Here is a 25,925-nt window from a genome sequence, read left to right on the forward strand (position 1 = left end):
TTAAAAGACAAAAACAAAAAAGCAAATAACAATCACAAGAAACCTGGCACCCCGGGTAATGCACCCTCCAGGATGATGTCAAAGGACTTGTAGAGTCAAGACTACTACTTCTGCCCAATGGCAAGGAGGCCACATAAGGTGCATTATCTAAATTAATCCTCACAACAAGCCTTTGGAGTAGGAATTATTACAGTCTTCCAGATTAAAGATGGGTGAAATTCAGACTTGGAAATGTTAAGAAATCCACCTACAGTTACATGGGTAGAGCTGGGACTGGAGCCCAAAATTTTATAATCCAAATTTGGGATCTTAATCACCATCCTACTGCCTGCCCATTTGTGTCCCTTCTTGAATTTCTTGTTTATATCCTAGATTTAGATCTTTCTTTTCCTCCATTTTAAAATATGGATTATCTTTTTCTCATTCATTTTTGAGAGTTCCTTTTATATTAGGGATAATGGTCTTCTAACTCTTCTGTACACATTGCAGTATTTGCTTCCAGTCTGCCTTTTGATGTTAAAGTTTAAATCATTTACCGTGGTTGCCGCTATGATTTCAATGTCCCACCTACAGAGGAAGGGTGGAGACTCACAGAGGACCTCTGGACTCTGGACTTAACTTCCCCACTTTTTGAAGACAACTAGGCTCTGTTTTCGGCATGGTGAAATGTGTTAGTACCATAGGAAATTACTGAAAGAATATTCTCAGCAGACAGCTAGTGCAACCATCTTTTAAAATACTTCTTCTCTAGGAGTCATTTCCTCTTCCTTAGGATGAGACTGTGTGTGCTGTTTCCATACACCACCTAAACAACACTCAAGTCAACATTAAAGGCCCTCTCCCCAAAAGTTATTGGCATGCTCACAGAACAAACCTGAGGCATCTACAGTCTAAAAAGTGAATTGTTACAGAAGTATTCATTCGTTAGGAATATATAGCCAACTTACTTTGCTGGAATAGGAACTCCACTGGCATCAAAAAGTTTAAGAAACACCCAGCCACAACTTAACTCTCCTCTTTCTCCAGTTGACTAGAAAATAAGACAAGTATATGAAATTTAAGGTCTGAACTCATCAAATTTATAAGCACATACCAAGTCCTTTTAAAGGAACAAAATAAGTATTCACCTTTAGAACTAAAAAGTTCTTCACAAGAAAACAAAATGAAACATAGTAGAGTCCCATTTTGCCTGCGGGTCAGATATTAAAGGCAGTATATCAAGTGACAATCATATTTTGTCAAAATTGCTCGCGAAAATCCCTTAAACCAATGATGTGGCAACTGTTGCCACTGTCTCTTGACTGATATAAGCATTTTGTGGAGTGATCTCAAATCACATCAGTACTACATGGGATTATGAACCTTTGTTTCACTGACAGAATGCAGATATTAATCATTCAAGGGCTTTTCTGCTTGGAATTTTACCCCCACCGTCAGTTGCTAGAGGCCCCCAAGGCTTCCTTTGGGGGGCCTGCTCCTTTCCCCAGGCCTACCCCCTCCACAATACATATGGATGAATTTGCCTTAAACAAATGAATGGACAGTGTAATACCATTAATGTAACATCTCTATAATGCTCTCTGGGTTACCATGAGGTCAAGTACCTATACTATACCTATCAAGCTATTATTAGTATGTGGAAACATTTCATTGCTAGCACAGAGCTGCACCCGCTGGTTCAGTAGTTTATATGACATAAGTTAACCCAAATTCCTGGTGTTCGCTTTATAAAAGTCACTACTCTGCCAAGTCCCTTAATTAGAAACCTTAGTTACAAGGCTAAGTATACTCTGCTCCTGGAGGACAGAGGTGAACCATGGGGCTGGGATGCCAGTGAGCATCTTTTATCACTTTCTGCAAAGTCCCATCCTTTTCGAATTTTTATTCTTTAAAAGCACTGGAGTTCACTCAAGCTATAAATGTGAATAAATACTCTTTTATTTTAAATGCTATGAAAACAAATCAGCACACATAAAATTAGAATCACTAGCATTCTCATTCCTCAAGGGATTAAAATTCTATTACACATAAAGACCCCAAGGATTTCCTTGTCAATAGGCACATTTTTTTTTAATAGGCACATTTTTTAACCTTCCCTTTTAACTGATACATTAGAAAGCCTTATCTTTCAACAGACATACATTGCGAATATAAGAAATTCCAAGTTCAAATAATATTCCAACATCTGGAGATGCAGAATTGGACCTGATAAAGCAATCACCATCAAGCAAACATGGCAAGATGCGACTAACCTGAAATGATAAAGAAATTACAGTTATTGATTAAAAATAAAAAATGGGAGGAAGGGGGTTTGACATGGTTTGAATAAATGTCCCCACCAAATTTCATGTTGAATTGTAATCATAATGTTGAAGGTGAGGTCTGGTGGGAGGTGTTTGGGTCACGGGGGCAGATCCCTCATGGTCTGGTACTGTCCTCACCATAGTGAGTTTGTTCTCAGGAGATCAGTTTTTTTTAAGTGTGTGGCACCTCCTTCCTCCTTCTTGCTCCTGCACTGTCATGTGAGATGCCTGCTCCCCCTTCACCTTCTGCCATGATTGGAAGCTTCCTGAGGCCTCCCTAGAAGCTGAGCAGATGCCTGCGCCATGCTTCCTGTACAGTCTGCAGAACCATGAGCCAATTAAACCTCTTTTCTTTGTAAATTAACCAGCCTGAGGCATTTCTTTATAGCAATGCAAGAACGGCTTAACACAGGGTTTCAGCCCTATTTGTTAGTAAATAATTTATGCCTTTGCATTATAATAAAAGTCTTTTAAGAAAACAAAAAGCAGATGGACTGAATTCATCTGCGCCAATTATTATAAATTTTAAAAATTTAACTTCTCTTTTAAAGGGAAAATACCTTTACCTTCACTTATCCTTTGCTTAGAGTAGAGGCTAATAGTACTGTGCCTAGGTCTCCAGAGGTGTTACAAATAATAGTTTATAGACATTATAAGATATTTATATCAACCACTGTTCTTTGTAAACAGAACAAAAATTCAAGACTTAATACACATATTTGCTCAACTTTCCTGATGTGTGCCTTCTGAATTTTCATTTCTCTTCTCTTTTGCTCATTCAATTCCCTTTCCCCAGACAATCGTATCCCTCCCTTCTTTGCTGTAAAATCTATCCATCCTTCAAGATCTAGTTTCTCTTCTAGAAAACTTTCCCTGAGCCAAAGGACTAGAATTAACTTTACCCTCCTGTGTGCTTCCAAAGCACCTGGAGCTCCAAAACCATTACAATCTGCCTAAGTGGTAGTTACCAACAGTACTCACCCCACACGGCTACTCTGATTAAACAAGGTAAGTATATAAGAGCCTGGCACAGGGCCTAGCACACAGTTAGGGTTCCAAAAATAGATGGTATTGTTTTTCTTCATGTATGTATTTTCCCCTACTAATTTTGCTGGAATAAGAACTCCACTGGCATGAAAACGTTTCCACATGCCTAGGAAAAAATGCTTGCACATAATAGATATTTAATTTCATTCAACACAATAACACATACTCCCAACAGTTCTTCTTTCTACCCCAGGAAAAATATTTTAAAATTCTACCCTAAATACTTCACATATACAGAGATGCAATAACAGAATTGTGAAGTACTGTGCCAAAAGAGAAGCTGTGCTTCTCACCGGAGGAAGGGTGCTAAGAAGATCAAGATGGAATTTTAGGAGGTGTGCTCTCAACAAGTGTAGACAGGCACAGCACACAATTGAGGTGGCTGGCCTCATCCACACCCTGAGTCCTCTCACTGGACCTCCATCTTGCCTTAAGATCTTTTGATGCAATAAGAGGAAAGGTAACTAAGGATTTTTAGGATGCAGTTATACAAGGGAGTTAGCTGTGGGAAGGAAGTAAATACTGAATTAATGAGACCTTGGAGGTAGATGAAAGTATGTAAAATAAAATATAGACAATTGATATTATAAAAACAACATGAAGACATCCTTGTCCTCCCTACATCTATGCAATGCTGACTTAGTGGTTTAAACCCACCTAACGCCATTCCAGTCTTGAGAGTATGTGGGTGTAATGTAGCAGTCCCTTAGGCGTCATCCCTGACTTTATCTGAAGAAAGCACAGCTTTTATTAGCACAGTTGGAAGATTTCATCTTTGAAAAACACCCCACTTCCTAAATGTTATCTTTATGTTTTCATTTTTCATCAAATGAGAATTTTCTAAAAATGAACCCTGAAACTGATTGAATGGGATGATTCATAGGAATTATAACATCGGTGAGTCAGAAACATGAGTAATTTTTATCAATGTCCTCAAAGAACACCAAAGAATATAAAGATTTTTATCTGTCCCCACATATTCTGTGCTATTTATAGAAATATGAATATGTTCTACTTTGAAATGCACTCACTCCACTCATTCAGCAGATTACTTACCTGGGGAGAAAAGGTCCATGTTTTGGGCTTTTTAGATTGCCATGTGGCTCTGACTGTATGAATGTTGCTCAGAACCTGAAATGAGATTTTCCCATTTGAAATCATGCAAAAAGCTCTTTGAAACATCACCACTTCCATGTCCCAAAGAGTTAACAGTGGCTACACTGAGTGAGGAAGATGGCGAGGGGAGAACTTTCACTTTTTACTTCATGCAATTCTGTAATGTTTTTCTTTTTATATCAAGTATGACAAATGAATTCAGAGTTGGACTCCTATGCTAGTAATAAATTATATTAAGTGAATTCCTTAATATCTAAGATAGGTTTACCAGAAAAGTAATTGAAATTTTAGGTAAAAATGGCCTTTTCTTTATCTTATTTATTTACTTGTTTAGAGAGGGAGTCTCGCTCTGTCACCCAGGCTAGAACGCAGTGGCATGATCTTGGCTCACTGCAACCTCCGCCTCCCAGGTACAAGCCATTCTCCTGCCTCAGCCTCCCAAGTAGCTGAGACTACAGGTCCCTGCCACCACGCCTGGCTAATTTTTGTAGCTTTAGTAGAGACGGGGTTTCACCATGTTGGCCAGGATGGTCTCGAACTCCTGACCTGCGGTGATTTGCCTGCCTCGGCCTCCCAAAGTGCTGGGATTATAGGCATTAGCCATCACACCCAGCAAAAAAAAATGGTCTTTTAAAAGAAAAGATGTGACCTGGTTGAGCACAGTAGCTCACAACTGTAATCCCAGCACTTTGGGAGGTTGAGGCAGGTGGATTACATGAATTTGGGAGTTTGAGACCAGCTTGGCCAACATGCTGAAACCCTGACTCTACTAAAAATACAAAAATCAGCTGGGCGTGGTGGTGTGCGCCTGTAATTCCAGCTACTCAGGAGGCTGAGGCATGAGAATCACTGGAACCTGGGAGACAGAGGTTGCAGTGAGCTGGTACCACACCACTGCACTCCACCTGGGCAACAGCGAGATTCAGTCTCAAGAAAAAAAAAAAAAGATGTGACCCATACAAGCATTTCATAGGCAGTTCATTTACTCTGTCACTAAGACAGACAATCCTAAGAGTTCAGATACAGTTATATTTTTTTCCTCAAGATCTCTAGGCCCATAAATTATATTTTTCTTGAAATTCAATCTCTTATAAAATGCTCTATGCAAGAAGTTCACCATAAAATTTACATAAAACAATGAAACACAATGGGAGCAAAAACTTTATGGAATGAAGAATTCAAATGCTAAAATGCTATGGCCAAAATTGACATCTTCCAAAGGAATGGATAATAGGTAATTTTTATTTTAGATGAAAATATTCTAGTATAACACTTCCAAAACAAAGCTTTAAAATAATAATTTAAAATAATCCCAAATGTGTTAAATTAGGTCAAATTCAACTCACTGTATTCCACATCCCCAGTAGTAGGAATATGGGAGTATTTTATGGGTAGCTGGATTGTCTTCCACATTAATAAAATCCCACTTCCTTCAATTACTAATATATATTTGTTTAAACTTTTCCTGAAATTATGTATATTTACCACCCAGACTCTTGGAATACAAACTCCTTGTAATTACTACCTTGTGATTACTGTAAGACAGAATATTATTTATTCTAAGGTTCTTCTTTGTTTTTCAAGAAATGTTTTCTACTTCTAATGGCCAAGAAGTCCTTTGCTATAATCAAAATTGAAATCCTATACTATCTCTGCTTTTATCTTCTCAGTTGGGAGAATCCTAATTTTGAAGTTCAGAATCAAAAGTAACTTCTTCTGTTTGATAATTTTATATCTTTCTTGACATATTGACTCTAAGAACTAAAAAGGACTTAGTCCAACCATCTCATTATGCATTTCAGAAAACTGCAGCCACAGAGGGTGAATGACTGGCTTAGAATCACACTGCTTTCTGTACAAAACCAGACCCAAATAATGAAGAAACGAAGAGTCAAAATAATTTAGAGATATTTTGTTCAGGAAACTGCATTAAAAACACAAGAGGGGCTAGGTGCAGTGGCTCGTGCCTGTAGTCTAACTACTTGGGAGGCTACGGCAGGGAGATTGCTTGAGCTCAGGAGTTTGGGACCAGCTTGGCCAGCATAGTGAAATCTTGTCTCTATTTTTTTTTTTAAAGAAGGTACAAGAATTTCTCAACCAGTTTATGCTTCAACATAGCCATTCTGCTCCATATATGAAGCAATGAAGCAGTGATAGTTAAAAAGACAGAGTAATACTCAAAAGTAAGATGAATATGTCAATGGACCACAAATAGAAGATAGAAGAGTAAGGTGAGACTAAAACCAGAGGTTTCCTGGGCTCTGAGTCCAGAAGAAGCAGGTGGTAGCAAGGGGCTGGATTTGTATGTTATATAGGCTGAAGGTACTCACTCCATAATAGAGAAATAGATACTGCTTTACTGCTGCTGGAAGCCAGTAGGGTTTAAAAAAAAAAAAAAGTTGCCCCTCCTTCTCATAAAAAGTAGTGAGCCTAAGCAAGCAGGAGGACAAAGACATAGCCATGACACCAGGATCAGAACCATGTCAACAAGTGGGCCTTTTAATGGATCAGTGACATATCTGACATCATCTTAGATTAAGAACTCTAAACTCTACTTCAAGATCTGGTTCTGAACTGGGGTTGGGAGAGGAGAGTGAGGTACTGTTAATAAAAACCACAACACTACTAGATAGAGGGAAAAGGTACTGGAAGAAATAATTGGAGTTGCAAAGGTATTTGAGAAAATAATGGCTGAAAAAAAATCCCCAAATGTGTTAAAAGACATAAACCTATAGAATGAAGAAGCTGAGCAAACCCCAAGCAGGGTAAACCAAAGAAATTCACGCCAGATACACCATAAACTTCTGAAAACTGAACATAATGAAAATACCTTGAAAACAGTAAGAAACAACATTTAGGTTAGCCAACAGGAAAAAAACAATTTGAATGATAATGAATTTCTCATTAGAAGCCATGGAGAACAGAAAGAAATGACACAATAGTTTTCAAGTGTCAAACAAAAATAACTGTCAACTCTGAATTCTCTATCTAATTAAAATATCCTTTTGGAATGAAGAGGAAACAGGGACAACCTCAGATAAAGTCAAAATCTGTCACCAGCAGACCTACCCTAAAAGAATGGTTAAAAGAGATTCTCTAAATAGGACATGATAAAAAGAAGACTCTTAGAACATCAGGAAGAAAGAATAAACAATGGAAATAGTAAAAATATAGGTAAATATTATAGATCTTCTTTCAGGTTTTCCAAATTATGTTTGGTGTTATGTGATAAGATTCTCAATGTATGTAGAGGAAATATTTAAGACAACTATATTAAAAGCTAGGGAAGATAAAGAACTAAAGGAAGGTAAGGTTTATACATCACTCCAACTGGAATGTTAACACTAGTAGACTGCAGTAAGTTACGCATGTATAAAACTAATACCTAGAGCAACCACTAAGGAATCTAGCCAAAAAGATACACTCATCAACACTACAGATAATTCAGAATGGAGTTCGAAAAAATGTTCAAGTCGGGCAGGTGTGGTGGCTCACAATTGTAATCTCAGCACTTTGGGAGGCCGAGGCAGGTGGATTACCTTACGTCAGTAGTTCAAGACTAGCCTGGCCAACACGGTGAAACCCCATCTCTACTAACAATACAAAAAAATTAGCTGCGTATGGTAGCAAGTGCCTGTAATCTCAATGACTAGAGAGGGTGAGGCAGGAGAAGTGCTTAAACCCAGGAGGCAGAGGTTGCTGTGAACTGAGATTGCGCCATTGCACTCCAGCCTGGGTGACAAAAGCAAAACTCCGTCTCAAAAAAAAAAAAAATGCTCAAGTAACACTCAGCAAGTGATAGGTTTGGCTGTATCCCCACCCAAATCTCATCTTGAATTGTAACTCCCACAATTCTCACATGTCATGGGAGAACTCAGTGGGGGGTGACTGAATTATGGGGATGGGTCTTTCCTGCACTGTTCTTGTGATAGTGAATGACTCTCACGAGATCTGATGATTTTAAAACTGGGAGTTTTCCCTGCACAAGCTCTCTTCTCTTGTCTGCCACCATATGAGATGTGCCATTCACCTTCCACCATGATTGTGAGGCCTCCTCAGACACGTGGAACTGTAAGTCCAATAAACCTCTTTCTTTTGTAAATTGCCCAGTCTCAGGTATGTCTTTATCAGCAGTATGAGAATGAACTAATACAGTAAATTGGTACCAGGAGTAGGGTGTTGATGAAAAGATATTCAAAAATGTGGAAGCAACTTTGGAACTGGGTAACAGGCAGAGGCTGGAACAGTCTGGAGGGCTCAGAAGAAGACAGGAAAATGTGGGAAAGTTTGGAATCTCCTAGAGACTTGTTGAATGGCTTTTTGACAAAAATGCTAATAGTGATATGAACAATAAGGTCCAGGCTGAGGTAGTCTCCAACGGAGATGAGGAACTTGTTGAGCACTGGAGAAAAGGTGACTCTTGTTATGTTTTAGTGAAGAGACCGGTGGCATTTTGCCCCTGCCCTAGAGATCTGTAGAACTTCGAACTTGAGAGAGATGATTTAGGGTATCTGTTGGAAGAAATTTCTAAGCAGCAAAGCACTCAAGAGATGACTTGGGTGCTGTTAAAGGCATTCAGTTTCACCAGGCAGGTGGAGCGTACAAAGGTTTGGAAAGTTTGCAGCCTGACAATGCGATAGAAAAGAAAATCACATTTTCTGAGGAGAAATTCAAGCCGGCTGGCAGAAATTTGCATAGGTAATGAGGAGCCAAATGTTACTCCCCAACACAATGTGAATAATGTCTCCAGAGGATGTCAGAGGTCTTCACGGCAGCCCCTCCCATCACAGGTCAGGAGGCCTAGGAGGCAAAAAGGGTTTCATGGGCCAGGCCCAGAGTCCCCATGCTGTGTGTAGTCTAGGGACTTGGTGCCCTATGTCCCAGCCACTCCAGCTGTGACTAAAAGCAGCCAAGATACAGCTCAGGCTGTGGCTTCAGAGGGTGCAAGCCCCAACCCTTGGCAGCTTCCACATGGTGTTGAGCCTTCAGGTGCCCAGAAGTTAAGAATTGAGGTTTGGGAACCTCTGCCTTGATTTCAAGAGGATATATGATATGTCTGAATGTCAAGGCATAAGTTTGCTTCAGGGGTGGGGCTCTCATGGAGAACCTCTGCTAGGGCAGTGAAAAAGGAAAAGGTAGTGTTGGAGCCCCCTCACACAGAGTCCCTACTGGGGCACCACCTAGTGGAGCTGTGAGAAGAGGACCACTGTCCTCCAGACCCCAGAACAGTAGCGCCACTGACAGCTTGCACCGTGCTGCTACAAAAGCCATAGACACTCAGCGCCAGTCCATGAAAGCAGCCAGGAGTGGGGCTATACCCTGCAAAACAACAGGGGCTGAGCTGCCTAAGACCATGTGAACCCACCTCTTACATGAGTGTGACCTGGATGTGAGACATAGAGTCAAAGGAGATCATTTTGGAGCTTTAAGATTTGACTGGCTGGATTTCGGACTTGCATGGGGCCTGCTGCCCCTTTGTTTTGGCCAGTTTATCCCATTTGGAATGGCTGCATTTACCCAATGCCTGTACCTCCATTGTATCTGGGAAGTAACTAGCTTGCTTTTGATTTTACAGGCTCATAAGCAGAACGGACTTGCCTTGTCTTGGATGAGATGTTGGGACTGTGAACTTTGAGTTAATACTGAAATGAGTTAAGACTTTGGGGGACTGTTGAGAAGGCATGATAGGTTTTGAAATGTGAGGACATGAGATTTGGGAGGGACCAGGGGAGCAATGATATGCTTTGGCTGTGTCCCCACTCAAATCTCATCTTGACTTGTAACTCCCTCAATTCTCACATGTCATGGGAGGAAATCAGTAGGAGGTGACTGAATTATGGGGGCAGGTCTTTCTTTCTTTTCTTTCTTTTTTTTTTTTTTTTTTTTAGACAGAGTCTTGGTCTGTAGCCCTGTAGTCCAGGCTGGAGTGTAGTGACGTGATCTTGGCTCACTGCAACCTCCACCTCCTGGGTCCCAGTTCAAGCAATTCTCCTGCCTCAGCCTCCTGAGTAGCTGGGATTATAGGCACATGCCACCATGGGGGCAGGTCTTTCTTGCACTGTTCTCATGATGATGAATGACTCTCATGAGATCTGATGGTTTTAAAAATGGGAGCTTTCCCTGCACAAGCTCTCTTCTCTTGTCTGCCGCCATGTGAGATGTGCCTTTCACCTTCTGCCATGATTGTGAGACCTCCTCAGCCATGTGGAACTGTAAGTCCAATAAACCTTTCTTTTGTAAATTGCCCTGTCTTGGGTACGTCTTTATCAGCAGTGTGAGAACAAACTAATACAGAAAGATAGGAAAAAGAAAAGAGACAAACAAAAAAGACAGAAAACAAAGAGAAAAAAATAAATCAGTAGACTAAAGGCTTGAGGCTCCTCTCCAGTGTCTGCCTGCTTCTGAATGCTCTGCAGTGCCTTCAGGTAGTTGCTTTTTATTTTGCCCAGAGTTTACAGTTGCTATCTCTGGGTGGGGTGGTCCAAGAGAAGCTGACTCAAACATTACTGGAAGTTGTGTCTCATTAGTTAGTTTTAGCAATAATGCCTTTGGTTGTGTGCGTGTGTGTGTGTGTGTGCATGTTTTGGTTTTTGGGTTTTTTTTTTTTTGACACAGAGTCTCACTGTCGCCAGGCTGGAGTGCAGTGGTGCAATCTTGGCTCACTGTAACCTCTGCCTCCTGGGTGCAAGTGATTCTCCTGCCTCAGCCTCCCAAGTAGCCGGGACTACAGGTACACACCACCACGTCCAGCTAATTTTTGTATTTTCAGTAGCGACGGGGTTCCATAATGTTGGCCAGGATGGTCTCAATCTCTTGACCTTGTGCTCCACCCGCCTCAGCCTCCCAAAGTGCTGGGATTATAGGCGTGAGCCACCACGCCCAGCCCAATGCTTTTCATTTATAACTAGGTTTAGATTTAGAAGCACTCCTACATAAGCAGCATGAGTATCTGTGCAGCTATTAAATATGTTCCATAACTCTCGATTTGGAAATCTCACATAAATTTCTTTCATGAAGTAAATTTCATTATTTTTTGATATATTATTCAAAATAAAATTCCATTCCTTTTTATGTTCTTATATAAGAGAACATGGAGAGGTACAGGAAAAAGTATCAAACCAGATGTATGAAACAGAAAGCATTTCAGCTCTTGGTCACTGAGGACACCTACTGGCTCCTTTGTGGCAGTGATTTTGTGCAGAAAGTATTATAGAAGTGAGGGAAGATCACCATCATAATAGAAGTTCATTTATTTACCCCAAGTTCAGATGAAATAAAGGCACTTTCTTCATGCTGGGGGTTTGCAGTATACTCAGCCTGAGCAAAACCAAGCTCATGTCAACTCCTCCAAACCTGGTCCTCTTCCAGTGTTCCCCATCTCATTGAATGTTGCCACCACCCATCCAGATGTGGAAGTCAGAGACTAGGTATCATGCCTGTATCTCATTCCCCCTCTTTCCTGCATATCCAATCCATCACCAAGTTTTGTTGATTTTTACACCCAAATATCTTTATCCACATCTCTCATCTCCACCTCTACCTCTCTAAGTTAACATCACCACCTCTTATCCAGACACTCTTTGAAAGCACCTACTATGTTCTTTCTATGTATTACATCATTCTGATAACTTCCCTTACATTAACTCATTCAATCTCACATTGACCGTTATCAGCTCAAGCAGCACTGTCTTCTCAGGAAGGCGCTTTGACTGTAGATTTGAGAATTCTTTTCTAATGTAAGCATCTAGTGCTATAAATGTCCCTCCAAGCAATGCTTTAGCTAACATCCCACAAATTATGATATGTTGCATCTTCATTTTTTGTTCATTTCAAAATGTTTTCTAATTTCCCATGAAATTTGCTTTTAACCCTTTGATTATTTAGAAGAATTTAAATTTCCAAGTATTTAAGTATTTTTCCATTTATTTTTCTGTTACTGATTTCAAATTTAATTCCATGTGATCAAGGACCGTATATTATATGATTCTAATTATTTTAAATTTGTCTAGGTTTGTTTTCTGACCCAGGACTGTCTATCTTGGTGATTATTCCATATGTACTTAAGATAATGTGTATTTTACTATTTTGAGGTAAAGTGTCATGTGAATATCAATCTAATCCAGTTTGTTGATATGTTATACAGTTCTCTTACATCCTTACTAATTTTCTGTCTGCTTGTCCTATATTACCGAGAGAGAAGTGTTAAATTCTCCAACTATAATGGAGGCCCCAACTATAATTGTGACTTTGCCGATTTCTCTTTTCAGTTCTAACCATTTTTATTTCATGTACGTTAAATGACGGATGTTAGGTATGTACCAACTTAGGATTACTATGTCTTCTTGGTGAACCATCTCTTTTATCGCCATGTAGTGCCTGGAGTCTACTTTGTCTGATATTAATATCTTTTGAATGGTATATCTTTTCCCATCCTTTTCTTTTAAGCCACCTATAGCATAATATTTAAGGTGGGCTTCTTATATGTAACATATAGGTCAGTCTCTCTCACTGTGGTTTTCATTTGCATTGCCCTGATGGCTTCTTACATGTTGAGTATCTTTTTTTACTTCTAGTGGTTTTTGAGACTTCTTTTTTGAAGAGGCTATTCAAGTCTTTTGTCCCTTTAGAAAACTGAGTTATCTTTTTATTTTTTGGATATCTTTGACTTGTTTCTGGTCTTAGGAAACAAGTGTTCAGTATTTCACTGTTAAGTATGATAATGCTAGTTTTAGGTTTTTTCTTGTTGCATTTTATCAATTTGAGAAATCTCCCTTCTATTCCTAGTTTGTAGAAAATTTTTCAAAAATCATAAATGGGTGTTGAAATGTGTCAAATGCTTTTTCCTTATCTCTTAAGATGATCATATGATTTTTCTTATGGCAAATTATAATGATTGATTTTCAAATGTTAAATGTGACTACTCAGGCAAGTACATTTGAATTTCTGAAATAAACCCCAATTGGTCATGATATAATGTTCTTTTTATATATTGCTAGACTCAATTTAATAATATTTTGTTTAGAATTTTACTTTCTATATTTATGAAGGATACTATCTGGTAATTTTCCTTTCTTGTAATGTCTTGTCATATTTTGGGGTCATGTTTTTTCTGGCCTTATGAAATAAGTTGGGAAGCATTTCTCCTTCATCTGTTCCTTGGAAGAATTTGTATCAGATTGGTATTATTTCTCCTTTAAATGTTTGAAGAGATTCACAAGTGAAGCCACCTAGGCCTGAAGTTTTCTTTGTGGGAAGATTTTTTTTAAATTATAGGTTTAATTTCTTTAACTGAGGTTCTTCACATTTTCTATTTCTTCTTATGCCAGTTTCAGTAAATTATGGTTCTCCAGGAATTGATTTATTTCATCAATGTTATCAAATTTACTGGTATAAAGCTGTTTATAGTATCTCCTTACTGGCCTCTTAACGTCTGAAGGATCTGTGATAATGTCTCTATTTCCGTATCAGATGTTAATAGTTTGTTTTCTTTTACTTTTTAAAAAATGTCTTGATAGTCTCACTATGCAGCTTTCAGTTTTATTAATGTTTTCAAAGAATCAACTTTTGTCTTTTTTTAAATTTTCTCTTTGGTTCATCTGTTTTCTATTTCATTAATTTCTACTCTCATCTGTATTACTTCCTACTTTCTACTTTCTTCAGGTTTAACTCACTCTTCTTTTTCTAGCCTCTTGATTTGCTAGTTTAGATCACTGACTTTAAATCTTTTATCTTTTTTTCTAATATATGCAATTAAAACTATAAATTTCCATCTAAGTACTGTTTAACCTGTATCTCATTTAAAAAATGAATTTTTTAAAGAGTCATTCAAACTTTTCTTTGGTACTAGGTAAAAAATACTCTCTTAGGAACTGGGGAGGAGTTGAATGGAAAAGAATCTAAGGAAATGTTTCTCCATAATCCTAGTATGAATTGATTTACTTCTCAGTAAGCTTACCTTATTACCATCAAATAGACAGAGGCGTACATGTCTGCTGAGAACCTGTATGCTCATTCCTGGAAGAGGAATCATTTTACAGCTCCATAATGTCAGAATCAATGAAATACGACTTGGTCTTGACCTAATCTAAAAGAAAAATTAGTTATAAAAGAGTTTATTTTTATGATTTCTAACACAAATCTGTCTTTTGTAAATTCAGCTTACGAAAATGTATACAGAATTTTTAAAAAAGAAAAAAATTTACACATATACAATAAAAGTTTCAATAAAATTAAATAAAAGTTCATTGAAAACTAAAATCAGTCATTTTAGGTAAATTTTTCATAGAGTTACATTTGAAATATTTGCATTTTTCTTAAATACTTAAAAACTGTGATGAAAGGAACAATAAATATTAGCAGGTAAAATGTATATGATCTGACTATAGAATCACTGTATTCCAGTCCCCAGGTTCACTCCCACAGAATGTGGGTAAGTGCAGAAGGCTAACACAGCATAAAACCAATGCCACCTGGTATTAAGATTATCCCACTATTTTTTATTCCAAGCAATTATCTACATTGTTCCTTAGTTTCTTAATAGGTGTTTTAACAGAGAGAATGCACTATTTGATATATTTATTCAGATCTACTTCATAGGTATAATTCAGATTATGAGTAAATAAATTGGTATTCTGATTTTTTATTTTTTAAGAACAGCTTCAATTAAACTTTACATTCTGCTTTATAGTCATAAGCCTTTTCATTTACATAACTTAGATTGGGACTAGTGGCTCACACCTGTAATCCTAGCACTTTGGGAGGGAGAAGAGGGCAGATTGCTTGAGCTCAGGAGTTTGAGACCAGCCTGGCAACGAGGCATAACCCATCTTTACCAAAAATACAAAAATTACCTGGGCATGGTGTGTAGGCTGGTGGCCCCAGCTACTCAGGAAGCTGAAGTGGGAGGGTCGCTTGAGCCCAGGAGTTTGAGGTTACAGTGAGCCATGATCACACCACTGCACTCCAGCCTGGGTGACAGAGGGAGACCGGTCTCAAAAATACTACTACTACTGCTACTACTATAAATGATAATACTGGCTAACATCTACTGAGTTCTTTTCATATGCCAGGCATTATTCAAAACCCTTCACACACATAATTTTCAAAATAACTCTATGTTGGAAGCATTACTATTACTCCATTTTTACAGATGAAGAAATTGAGGCAAAGAGTGATTAAGATAGAAATCTAGTATTATTTCCTTTCTAACAATGAGAGAAGAATGCAATGGAGAAGAGAAACAAGATAAAGTCAAGGTAGCAAGTCCAAATTCTGCCTTAGTTATAAAAATATCACTATTTCAAAATTATCAGAGAATCAATTTTTTTTTTGTTTTTCATAATGCATTAGTCAATTAACATGTTGTCTACTTGCAACTATGACAAAATCTGGAAGAGTTACAGTTTACTGATAGTAACTATACTTACAGTGCCTTCTGTAGCATCCCACATCAGATCTCTGAAGGCCAGTTGTGAAGGCATGAGCTCTGGTTGTAGGAAGTAACTTGCTCGAAATTGATTCCCTGAAAAAATCATTTTTTCTTAATTTTCTTACAAAGAAAAACTCAAAATCAAAAATCCATAATGTTATGCTATGAACTAGAGTACAGGCACTTCCAAAATGCCACTCTGCTTGCTAAGAACTTGCTTTCCAAAATAGGAGCACCAATATAGACTTATGCATAAAAACAACAGCATGAAACTTACAGATACAAACACATAAAAGATCATTTAAAAGTACCTTTAAGAAAGACTTTTAGGCCAATAATATGCCCCATGATGACAATGATTTATTCAAATATTTCTGTAAAATGCAGAAATCTATAAGCACTTTTTGGAGACTTTAGAAAAAATACATAGTCATTAGTTTTACTTCTTAACACAAAAGCATTTTATGCTCTTCTTCCATGCTTTAGTCATGAATAATACTTATAATAACATCATTTATCCATTCAAGAAATAATTTTTGAGTTTCTACTCTTGCCAGATACTACACCAGGTTCTAGATATACAAAGATAAACCAGAGATATGTCCCCTGCCCTCCATAGTTTACAGTTGAATGGGAGAACATTTTTTTTTTAGAAAATAAGTAGACAGGCAAATAAATAAAATAATTATTAGAGGACTTAGAGCTATAAAGGTGTTCACATGAATGGGAGTAGGGGAAACCCACATTACTCAAGGAAGGCATCTCTGGGAAGGCAGAATTTACCCTGAGACCTGAAGGATGAGAAGATGGGAATTTAGGGAGTGCTGCGAAGAATCTTCCCAGCAGACGCAACTTCAAAGCAGCCCTTCCATGACAGCTCAACAACACAGGGTATACAGGACACTCCTTGTCCCCCAGCATGATTCCTCTTTAAAATGAGCTTATAGACAGAAGTTGCCAAGTACAGGGAAAGCCAAGAATGAGTAAGCAAAATGAAAATTCCAAATGGAGATAATTCTTTGGAAAAGTCTTGCTTGGAAGATCAGAGAAAAGGAGGTTTTGGCTAGAATTCGATAGGATTCAAGGGGCTGATCCTTAAAGGTGGGAGGAATTAGGTGTGCTGATATCACAGATAAGGGAATGAACCAGTGAGGGGAAGGTGGGTCAGCTAAAGACAAAGGAAAGGACTGAAAATTAAAGGAGTCACATTTTTTAAAAAAAAGAAAGCGGCTGGAACCCAGAGCACTGGTAAACACGCTGGCCTCTGATAGGATCAGGGATCTTTCCTCACTGTCATGGGAAGGATGAGGAAAAGATGAGCATCAAAGAGCTGTGAGACTCAACATCTTCTTCAACAATGTGTTTTGCCTGTGATAGAAAAATTAGACGTGGATCTTGACTGCATTGCTGAAAGAGTGCAGTGGCTGATAGGCACGCGTTACCTTCCTCCAGAAGCTGCGAGAGTGTGGAAGGCCTGAACCCTGCAGGAATAGCTCCCATCGTGGTTAACACATCAACAGTGTTTATCTGCTGAAGATAGTAACATCAAAATGGATTTGTTTTCAGTCATGTTTCCGCATCTCTATAATACTTTCTCTTTATCACTAGAGTAACTATAACCCAAAAAAGAAAAATATAAACATACGGACTTTAGTGGAAGAATAATACAACTTGGCTCCAAATTCCTGAGAGGATGCCATCACAGCACCCTGGCCTCTCCTAAGGACCTAAGCCCCATACGGTGCCCAGCATGCAGAGCTCTGTGTTCCGGAGCGGCTGCTTCAAGTACACCCTTATCAAAACGTCCCTGCTCCTGTCCTGCTCCACCCTGCGCTTCCATTTCACAGGTAAGTTAATGTCTATTGGCAAATCATACGAGCTGAAGAATTAATGGATTCTTTTCATATATACAAAACACACAACTCATAGACACACACCCTCACACATACAAGCATGTACTTATACGTAACAAGTAAAGAAAAAGGTCAGGAAGGATACTTACTAAATTGTTAATGGTGACTACTTATGAGTTTGAGGAGGAGAATTTTCATTTGGCTATATAATTTTTTTTTTTTTTTTTTTTTGAGATGGAGTCTCACTCTGTTGCCCAGGCTGGAGTATAGTGGCGTATTCTCGGCTCACTGCAACCTCTGTCTCCCAGGTTCAAGCAATTCTGCCTCAGCCTCTCCAGGAGCTGGGACTACAGGCATGCGCTACCACGCCCAGCTAATTTTTGTATTTTTAGTCGAGGCAAGGTTTCCCATGTTGACCAGGTTGGTATTGAACTCTTGACCCCAGGTGATCCACCTGCCTTGGCCTCCCAAAGTGCTGGGATTACAGGCATGAGCCTCTGTGCCCGGCCTGTAATTTTTTTTTTAATGACAGAATTATAGATCATTTCTTCCTTTAAAAAAATTTAATTAATTACTTTTTTTTTTTTTTAGACAGGGTCTTGCTCTGTCACTCATGCTCTGGAGTGCAGTGGCACAATCACAGCTCACTATAGCCTTGACTTCCCAAGCTCATGCAATCCTCCCGCCTCAGCCTCCCGAGTAGCTAAGACTACAGGCACAAGCCACCACACCCGGCTAATTTTTCTTATTTTTTTGTAGGATAGGGTCTCATTATGTTGCTCAAGCTGGTCTTGAATTCCTGGCCTCAAGTGATCCTCCGGCTTCAGCTTCCCAAAATGTTGGGATTACCGGTGTGAGTCACCATGCCTGGCCAATTTCTTACTTTTTCTTAAAGCCTTTCAGGATTTTTCAAATCGTAATTAAAATTTAACATCTGTTTCCACTCAAATGATAGGAAAGCAGGACCAATGAGAATGTTTCCAAGCCCTCAAGTGACACTATGAGTAAGATTATCTATTCTTTTTATACAAAAAAATCTAATGAGAAATGTTATTTGGAGCACAAGCTTAGAAACCAGAAAGAAATATACATCCTCTGCTCTGTACATTCCATGTCCTGAACCCCGTTTCAGATCCATTGCTATCTTCCACAGTCTCCATCCTGTTTCGCATCAGAGCTATTAGGTAACAAAACAAGACATCATTAATAAGACAGAAGATACCCACCTCTGAGATTGCTTTTTGAACAGCACTCCAGTGGGAATCAGTTCTGGGGAGACAAAATAGCAAAGTGAGTCAGGTCAGGTTATGCCTATTCACTCAATTGGGGAACTTCTTTAATCACAGTTTATAACCATCAGTATGTTTTGAAAACCTAACAGTTTCCAGATGAAAAAAAGGTAGAACTAAATGTATTAAAAATAATTACAAAATTAAAATAGTAATGATCTTTAAGCAGACAATAGTATGGAAAGTTCTCCAGGTACAAGTTGTCTCCATTTCAAGAAAGTATTGAATTATTTATAACAGTAAAAATAAACAAATAAAATGTTTCCTAAACCTACTTTGATATCCTTTCCCACTTTTGTACCTTTGCTTAACTTCTGCTCCATCTGCTGTTTCATCCACCACCTCTACATCTTCTTCACTGCCCTCTTCAATTGATTCTTGGCCTTCTTCTTCTTCTTCACTATAAGGCTAAAAAGACATTGAAATGTGAAGTGCTTTTTAACTAATGCAAAAAACAACCAATAAAAATACCAGTACTGCCACCTAAACCTCCAGTAAAAACGAAAACAAGCTTTTCTGTTTAAAAAGAAAAACCAAAAGCGTTAGTACTTTTAGAAAACCTCGAGCATAGACGGGAATTTAGTATATATGATAAAACTCAGTGGGAAATAAATTTTCAACACACGGTTAATAACTTCGCTATTTCAAAAAATAACAGCTGAGATAGACAGCGAGTTTAATCAAAATAAATTCCAGATGGAATTTACTCAAATAAAAAATAAAAGAAGTAAAGATAAAAATAAAATATAAAAGCATTAGAAGAAAACAATCTAGAGATGGGGAAGCCCTTTCCAATAGTGATACCAAAATCAAGAATCGTAAGTGGAAACACTGACAGATTTAGCTATGTAAGAAATAAACATGAGCTAAAGTCAACAAAGAAAATATGTAACACATAACTTAAGCATATCCTGAGGGGAAAAAAAGAAAATAGCTCACACAAATATCTAAGGATTAATATCCTTATTATTAAAATATTATAAAAGCTCTTAGAAATCAATGAAAGAGTTTTTTAAATCCCTTAGAAAAAAATATCCAAAAGAACTGAAAAGGTACCAACACATAAAAATGATAAGCACTCAAGTTGATGGAAATCTCAAATACCCTGACTTGATCATTACCCAGTCCATAGAAGTAAAAAGTACTCACACAAATACAAAAATACTATGCATCAATAAAGAAAACCGAAAGGGCCATTCGCAAAGAAGATATACAAATGGTCATAAAGCATATGAGATGATGCTTAACCTCATTAGGAGTACAGTAAATGCACATAAAACCACTAATGACACTTTTTTTGTTGGTCATATTGGCAAAAATTTTAAAGACTGATAACAGCCATCACTGGCAAATGTGTGAGGAAACAGCACTCTCTGATTGTTAGAGGTGGGATAATCGGGCAAGTGTGCAAAGATGCACGCAGACTTGATGACAACACAAGTTGCCGGTTGGCTACCACCTATTCCCCACCTCCTCTTTCAAACAAAATCCCTGATTTAACAATGATCCAGTTAAAAGACTACATTTTCCAAGACTTCCTTGCAGCTAAGTATTGCCAGAGAACTAAATGCTGGACAATGAGCAACAATTGAAAGTTTTCTGTGTAACTTCCAAGAAACCTTTTTAAAAAGGCAGCAGCTTATGTCTTTTGACTTATTTCCTCTTTTGCTCCTTGGAATCCTTAAAAGATCCAGCAGCTGACTTAAAACTAAAGAGATAACTCTAGGAAAAGCAGCCTCACATCAGAAACAGGATAAAATACTGGATAGGATCTTAACCAATTCTTGATTGCCTTTCTCCACACTTTTACGCTTGAGAAAAATACACTTCTACCTTATTTAAGCTACTTTTTTGGGGGATCTTTCTGTAACTGGCAGCGGATGCTAATCCCATGTTCTTTGCAATGTAATCGATAGTGATTATAAGTTGGAAACAACTTAAATGACCATCTAAATGAGATTAGAAGACTTGCTGCCGTTGAAAAAGATGATCTAGACCTGCCCTATGTAATACAATAGCCCTTTGGCCACGTGTAGCTAGTGAGCTCTTGAAATTAGTCCAAACTGAGAAGTGCTGTAAATGTAAAACACACACTGGATTTTGAACTTAATGTTGAAAGAACAAAATGACTCCATATTTTAAAATATTGATTATATGTCAAAATAGTATTTTTGATATACTGGATAATATAAAATATATTATTAAAAATAATTCTACCTGTTTCTTTTTACTTTTTAAAAATGTGTGTAATGAAAAATATATGTTTGTTCTTTGTCACTGGTTCCCAGCACAGAGCTCCCAAAATCTTTGGAATTTCCTGAATGATAGAAGTATGTTTTCTTATTCATCAGGAGTCCCTTTCAGTCACTCCTGAGTTTATGCTAATGAGGTTAACTCTAGGTGGGCACCTAAACAGCTTCAGGAAGGGGACAGGTTACCAGTAAAACCAACCCAGGTATTAAAGGTTAGAACTTTCAGCCCCACCCTCCAACCTTCGAAGAGGGGAGAGGAGCTGGAGACTGAGTTAATCACCAATTGCTAATTATTTAGCTAATACGACTAATGAAACCTCCAGAAAAACCCCTAAATGATGGGGTTCCAGGAGCTTCCAGGATGGTGAACACAGCAAGGTGCTGGGAAGGTGGAAGGCCCAGAGAGGGCATGCCGGCCACCCCCCACCAATACCTCACTCTATGGCTGTTCCTGAGTTGTATCCTTTTATAATAAACTGGTAAATGCAAGGAAAGCGTTTTCCTGAGTTCTGTGAATTATTCTAGTAAATTACTGAACCCCTCAGGTGAGGGTGTTGGAACTGGTGAATGTATAGCCAGTCAGTCAGAACTATGGGTGGTTCCTGGGACTTGTGACTGGCAACGGAAGTGGGCAGCAGTCTTGTGAGACTGAGCCTTTAACCTGTGGGGGTCTGTGCTAGCTCCAGGCATTAGCATCAGAATGGAATTGAATTGCTGACACTGGTTGGTGTAGAAGAACTGATGTAGTAACACATATGGTGTCAGAGAAAAACCACATACTTGGTTTAAGAAGTGGTGTCAGCAAAAAGATATCTCAATATGGCTACTGAAAAATTTAAATTACATGTGTGGTTTGCATCATAGGTTTATTGGACGGTGCTGATCCAGACAGAAATCTACATATCTTGGCACAGAAAATGACCATGTTATTTTATGAAACAAGAAAATATAAGCTAGGAACACACATGTATAGTATGTTCACATTTTAGTAAGGGGATCATGTATTTGTGGAAGTTAACACAAAGTTAACTGTGGTTATGTTTCACAATAAACAATAGAGACCTAGTATTTGTTATGATCAGCATTAATCCACAAAGCATCCCCTCACTGTGAGATCACGCTCCAGGGCTCAAATGCCTAAGAGCACTTCACAGGTCCCCAGGACCATTAACACACGATGTTTTCCCCAGGTCCTGTCCCTCCAAAATTAAAGCAAATTCTATATCTCAAGTCATTCACTAGTCAACTGACAAAAGAACACAGCTAAATGTTTTATTAAAAGTGAAAAAAAAAAGTCTTAGAAAAGGAAAGCATAAACCAAGACTAACCTCTAGGTAGGTTCTGGGAACGAGACCTTCATTTCCTTTGGCATCCTTAGCTATCCACCAACCATCAGGTTTTTTTTCAATTACAAGGAGAATTTCCCCTTTCTTAAAGCAAAACAAAACATTTTAAATAAAATTCAATAATCATGAGTCTATATCATTACCAATGATTCAAAATAAGTGCTGAAAAAAGGCAACTTTTTTTAATCCAATATTTATCAAAAGCTTCCCTATCACCCAACCCCTATGTATTCTGCCTAACTCACCTAAAACCATAAATGTGACATCATTTAATGGATCATTCCTTTTGGTTACCTATCATACACTTGAACCATTTATGCAAATGGGAACCATTTTTCACAATCATTTTTAAGGTCCCAAACTTACTCCAAAAGTTCAATTACTGTGTAAAATATTTTTTAATGTTGTAATATCTCTGGAAAAGTGTCTTTCAGAAGCAGCATATACATTCCCAAATAAACTCAATTCCATTAAAGTTAAACCCTATACTTGAGCAAAGATAGTATTTACTGAATGCAATTACCCACTTAATTCACCAGATATGTTTTGAATAACACTCACTCATTTATAAAAATAAAGTATCTTTGAAGACAAAAGCATTTCCACCCCTGAGGACACTACAAAAGCAAACACTTTCTTAAAATACACATTATTATCTAACATTGATGCCATTTTCCAGAAGAATTTGAAAAAAAAATCAATAAATTAAACCATATAATTATTTGCATAATATTCTTACGTATTTTATTATTAATCAGTTACTAAACTTTGAAGTTTAATATAAGAACCAAAATTCATATATTCACTTAAATTTCTTTGACTCATTTCTCTAGCAAAAAACACAGGCTCAAAATCACAACTTCAAAAATCACAACTTTATTGTTCTGTCCCACCTGCCACTTGTTTATGCCCAGGCCAAGAAAGTATGGATGCAAGCCCCTCTCACATCTAAGCTAACAGGAAAGACTGCTACAAAACGGCAGGAAGTGCTCCCTTCTACCTCCACCTATGGACATTGCCTAACTCACTTGAATGAATTTATACATGTGACATTCAACAACAAATTATAAAATTTTACGCCTAAGTTAGGAATTCTCAACATTAAAGCCATTTTCAAAAACCTATTTAGAGGAGGTAACTTTAGTAACACAATCTCATATTACTACTGCTTGTAAATCATAATTATAACTTATTTAAATAGAACATTAAAAAACTTCACTTTAAGAATCTGTAATACAGGTGTACAGGCAGAGTTTTCTTATTCTGTTCGGTATGGACATTGATCCTTAGGTTAGGTTTCAGTCTTATTCTACCTACCTTAAATGTAAGATCTCCAGCTTGCTGAGCAGTGAAATCTCCAACAGCGATGTATTCTTCACCGGTTGATGGTTTGTGATATTCATTTTCCTCTTTCTCTTCCTCTTCCTCCTCTGTATCTTCTTCCTCCTCACCACTGTCTTCACTTTCTTCACTTTCACTTTCTTCCTCTTGTTCAGTAGGTGCCCCAACTCTACAAAAAGTGTTTCTGAGTAGGACTTCTTGAAATAATATATAAGAACAGACCAGCTATGAGCATTAATTCTAAATGTACATGAATATCCCATATTTGAAGCTGGCAAATAAAAGAAATAAGGGAAAATACAATGAACAGTTTCTACCAGCTAGCTAAGAAGGTGTGCCTGGAGAGACTGAGGCAGAGAGGGAGCTGAGTCAGGTATGTGAGATGGCAGGGCATTACTGGACTTGAGGCCAGGAGACTCGAATTCAAGTCTTGGATTCGTCCATTAAGCAAATGCTGTTCAAGCATTATTATGAAGTACTTAGAGCACAGGCTCTGCTAAATTTAAATTCTGGCTCTATTCCCTCTTTGCTGGATGACCTTGAGTAGGCTTCTTTTAAGCTCTTCATTTCTCATTGGTAAAGTGGAGATAATAATAGAACCTGCCTCCTAAGGTTGTCATGAGGATTAAGATGAGTTACTACTTGCAAAGTGTTTAGAACAGTGCTTGCCCATAGCAAGCTTTCCATAAAAGTCAGTTATGACAATGACACTGATGCTGTAGGTCAATTTCCGTGTCAGAGAGACACACAGTGGACACAAAGGTAAACCAGACATGATTCTCCATCCTCAAGGAGCTTGCAATGAGACAATCTAGAAAATGGAGAATTATAAAATAGTGCAATAGGTACTAGAGTAGAGGTATACACAGGATACTAAGAAATCAGTCACACAAGAGGGACACCTAACCCAGGCTGCATGAATGGGAATCAGAAAAGGCTTTAATTAGGTCTTGGGAAATGATATGGAATTAATCAGGTAAAATGGGAGTAGAAAGGAAGGGCAGGGAGAGCAGAAAGGAGATTTGAGATTAGGAAAAGTCAAGTAGCTCATGAATGGCAGGGCAAGGCTTGAGGAAAATGAGTGAGTTGAGGCTGAAAAGAAGTATGCAGAATGTAGCCCAGGTGAGCTTTACCTTTAAAGTCGTCCCTAAAAATGAGTAGGGGAAGGACATGATATGATTCCCACTTTAGAAAGGAGACAAAGCTACAATGTGGGGAACAGATTAGAAGAAGGGCTAAAGGTGAGGGTGGTTGTTGAAAGTGAGAAGTGACAACACTATGAACTAAGAAAACAACATAGGGATGAAGAGAAAGGAGGTGAATAGGAGGGTGAGGAAGAGAGAAATGCCAAAATAACATTAGCTTGGGCATGTCACTAAATCTTTCTTTTATTTATTCACTCAACGTTCAGCAAAGTTTAAATTTTGGGGGGCACCTACTGTGTGACAGACACTATGAGCTTGGGCTATAACAATGAACAAATCCAAGATCTTTGCCCTCCTGAAGCTTACATCAGAGAAGCTTGTCTTTAAAATGGGAAAACAATACTTAGACTAATGCAAATGAACATCATTAACTATAAAACTAGTCAAACATAAGATTTGCTCTGGAATAAAAAGGAGTATTAGCTTAACTTTGTTTAAAATAATGGTAGGACACTCTTATACCACAGTGATCTGAAACATAAACAGGGATGTAACAACCATTTTTATACCACAAGAATAAAAAAATCCATAAAATGTCATATTGATTTTCAATGTGTCTCTTTCCTTCTTTAGGAGTTATTTTGTACATATTTTATATGGGTCAATTATTCTAAAATGTTGCTAAAAATAATGTGAACTTGATACGCTTTTTCTCCTTCATTAATGTAGTGCATTTCAATGATTGATTTTTTAAAGTTAAGTCAACCTTACATTCTAGAACAAGTTCCACTTGGTCATGATGTAT

The 25,925-nt window shown here is 37.9% G+C and overlaps 1 protein-coding gene across 7 annotated transcripts in view; it reads right to left on the reverse strand.

Annotated features, from left to right (window-relative positions):
* NPHP1 (nephrocystin 1) overlaps positions 1–25,925 on the reverse strand; it is a 67,775-nt gene that overhangs the window by 18,346 nt on the left and 23,504 nt on the right. For 2 of the 7 annotated variants that reach the window (XM_074010868.1, XM_005575247.5), the window contains exons 5-14: positions 23,952–24,144; positions 22,617–22,718; positions 19,338–19,444; positions 18,974–19,016; positions 17,337–17,421; positions 15,893–15,987; positions 14,422–14,550; positions 4,407–4,481; positions 2,142–2,252; positions 948–1,030 (exon numbers count right to left, since the gene is read on the reverse strand). In XM_074010868.1, coding sequence (XP_073866969.1) covers positions 948–1,030; positions 2,142–2,252; positions 4,407–4,481; positions 14,422–14,550; positions 15,893–15,987; positions 17,337–17,421; positions 18,974–19,016; positions 19,338–19,444; positions 22,617–22,718; positions 23,952–24,144 — 1,023 coding nt within the window. Of the gene's footprint in view, positions 1–947; positions 1,031–2,141; positions 2,253–4,007; positions 4,080–4,406; positions 4,482–14,421; positions 14,551–15,892; positions 15,988–17,336; positions 17,508–18,973; positions 19,017–19,337; positions 19,445–22,616; positions 22,719–23,951; positions 24,145–25,925 lie in introns of those variants that run through there. The other 5 variants (XM_015433382.4, XM_005575246.5, XM_074010870.1 and 2 more) reach the window with 4 other exon arrangements.

The sequence above is a fragment of the Macaca fascicularis genome, chromosome 13, assembly GCF_037993035.2.
Source record: "Macaca fascicularis isolate 582-1 chromosome 13, T2T-MFA8v1.1".
Classification (NCBI taxonomy): domain Eukaryota; kingdom Metazoa; phylum Chordata; class Mammalia; order Primates; family Cercopithecidae; genus Macaca; species Macaca fascicularis.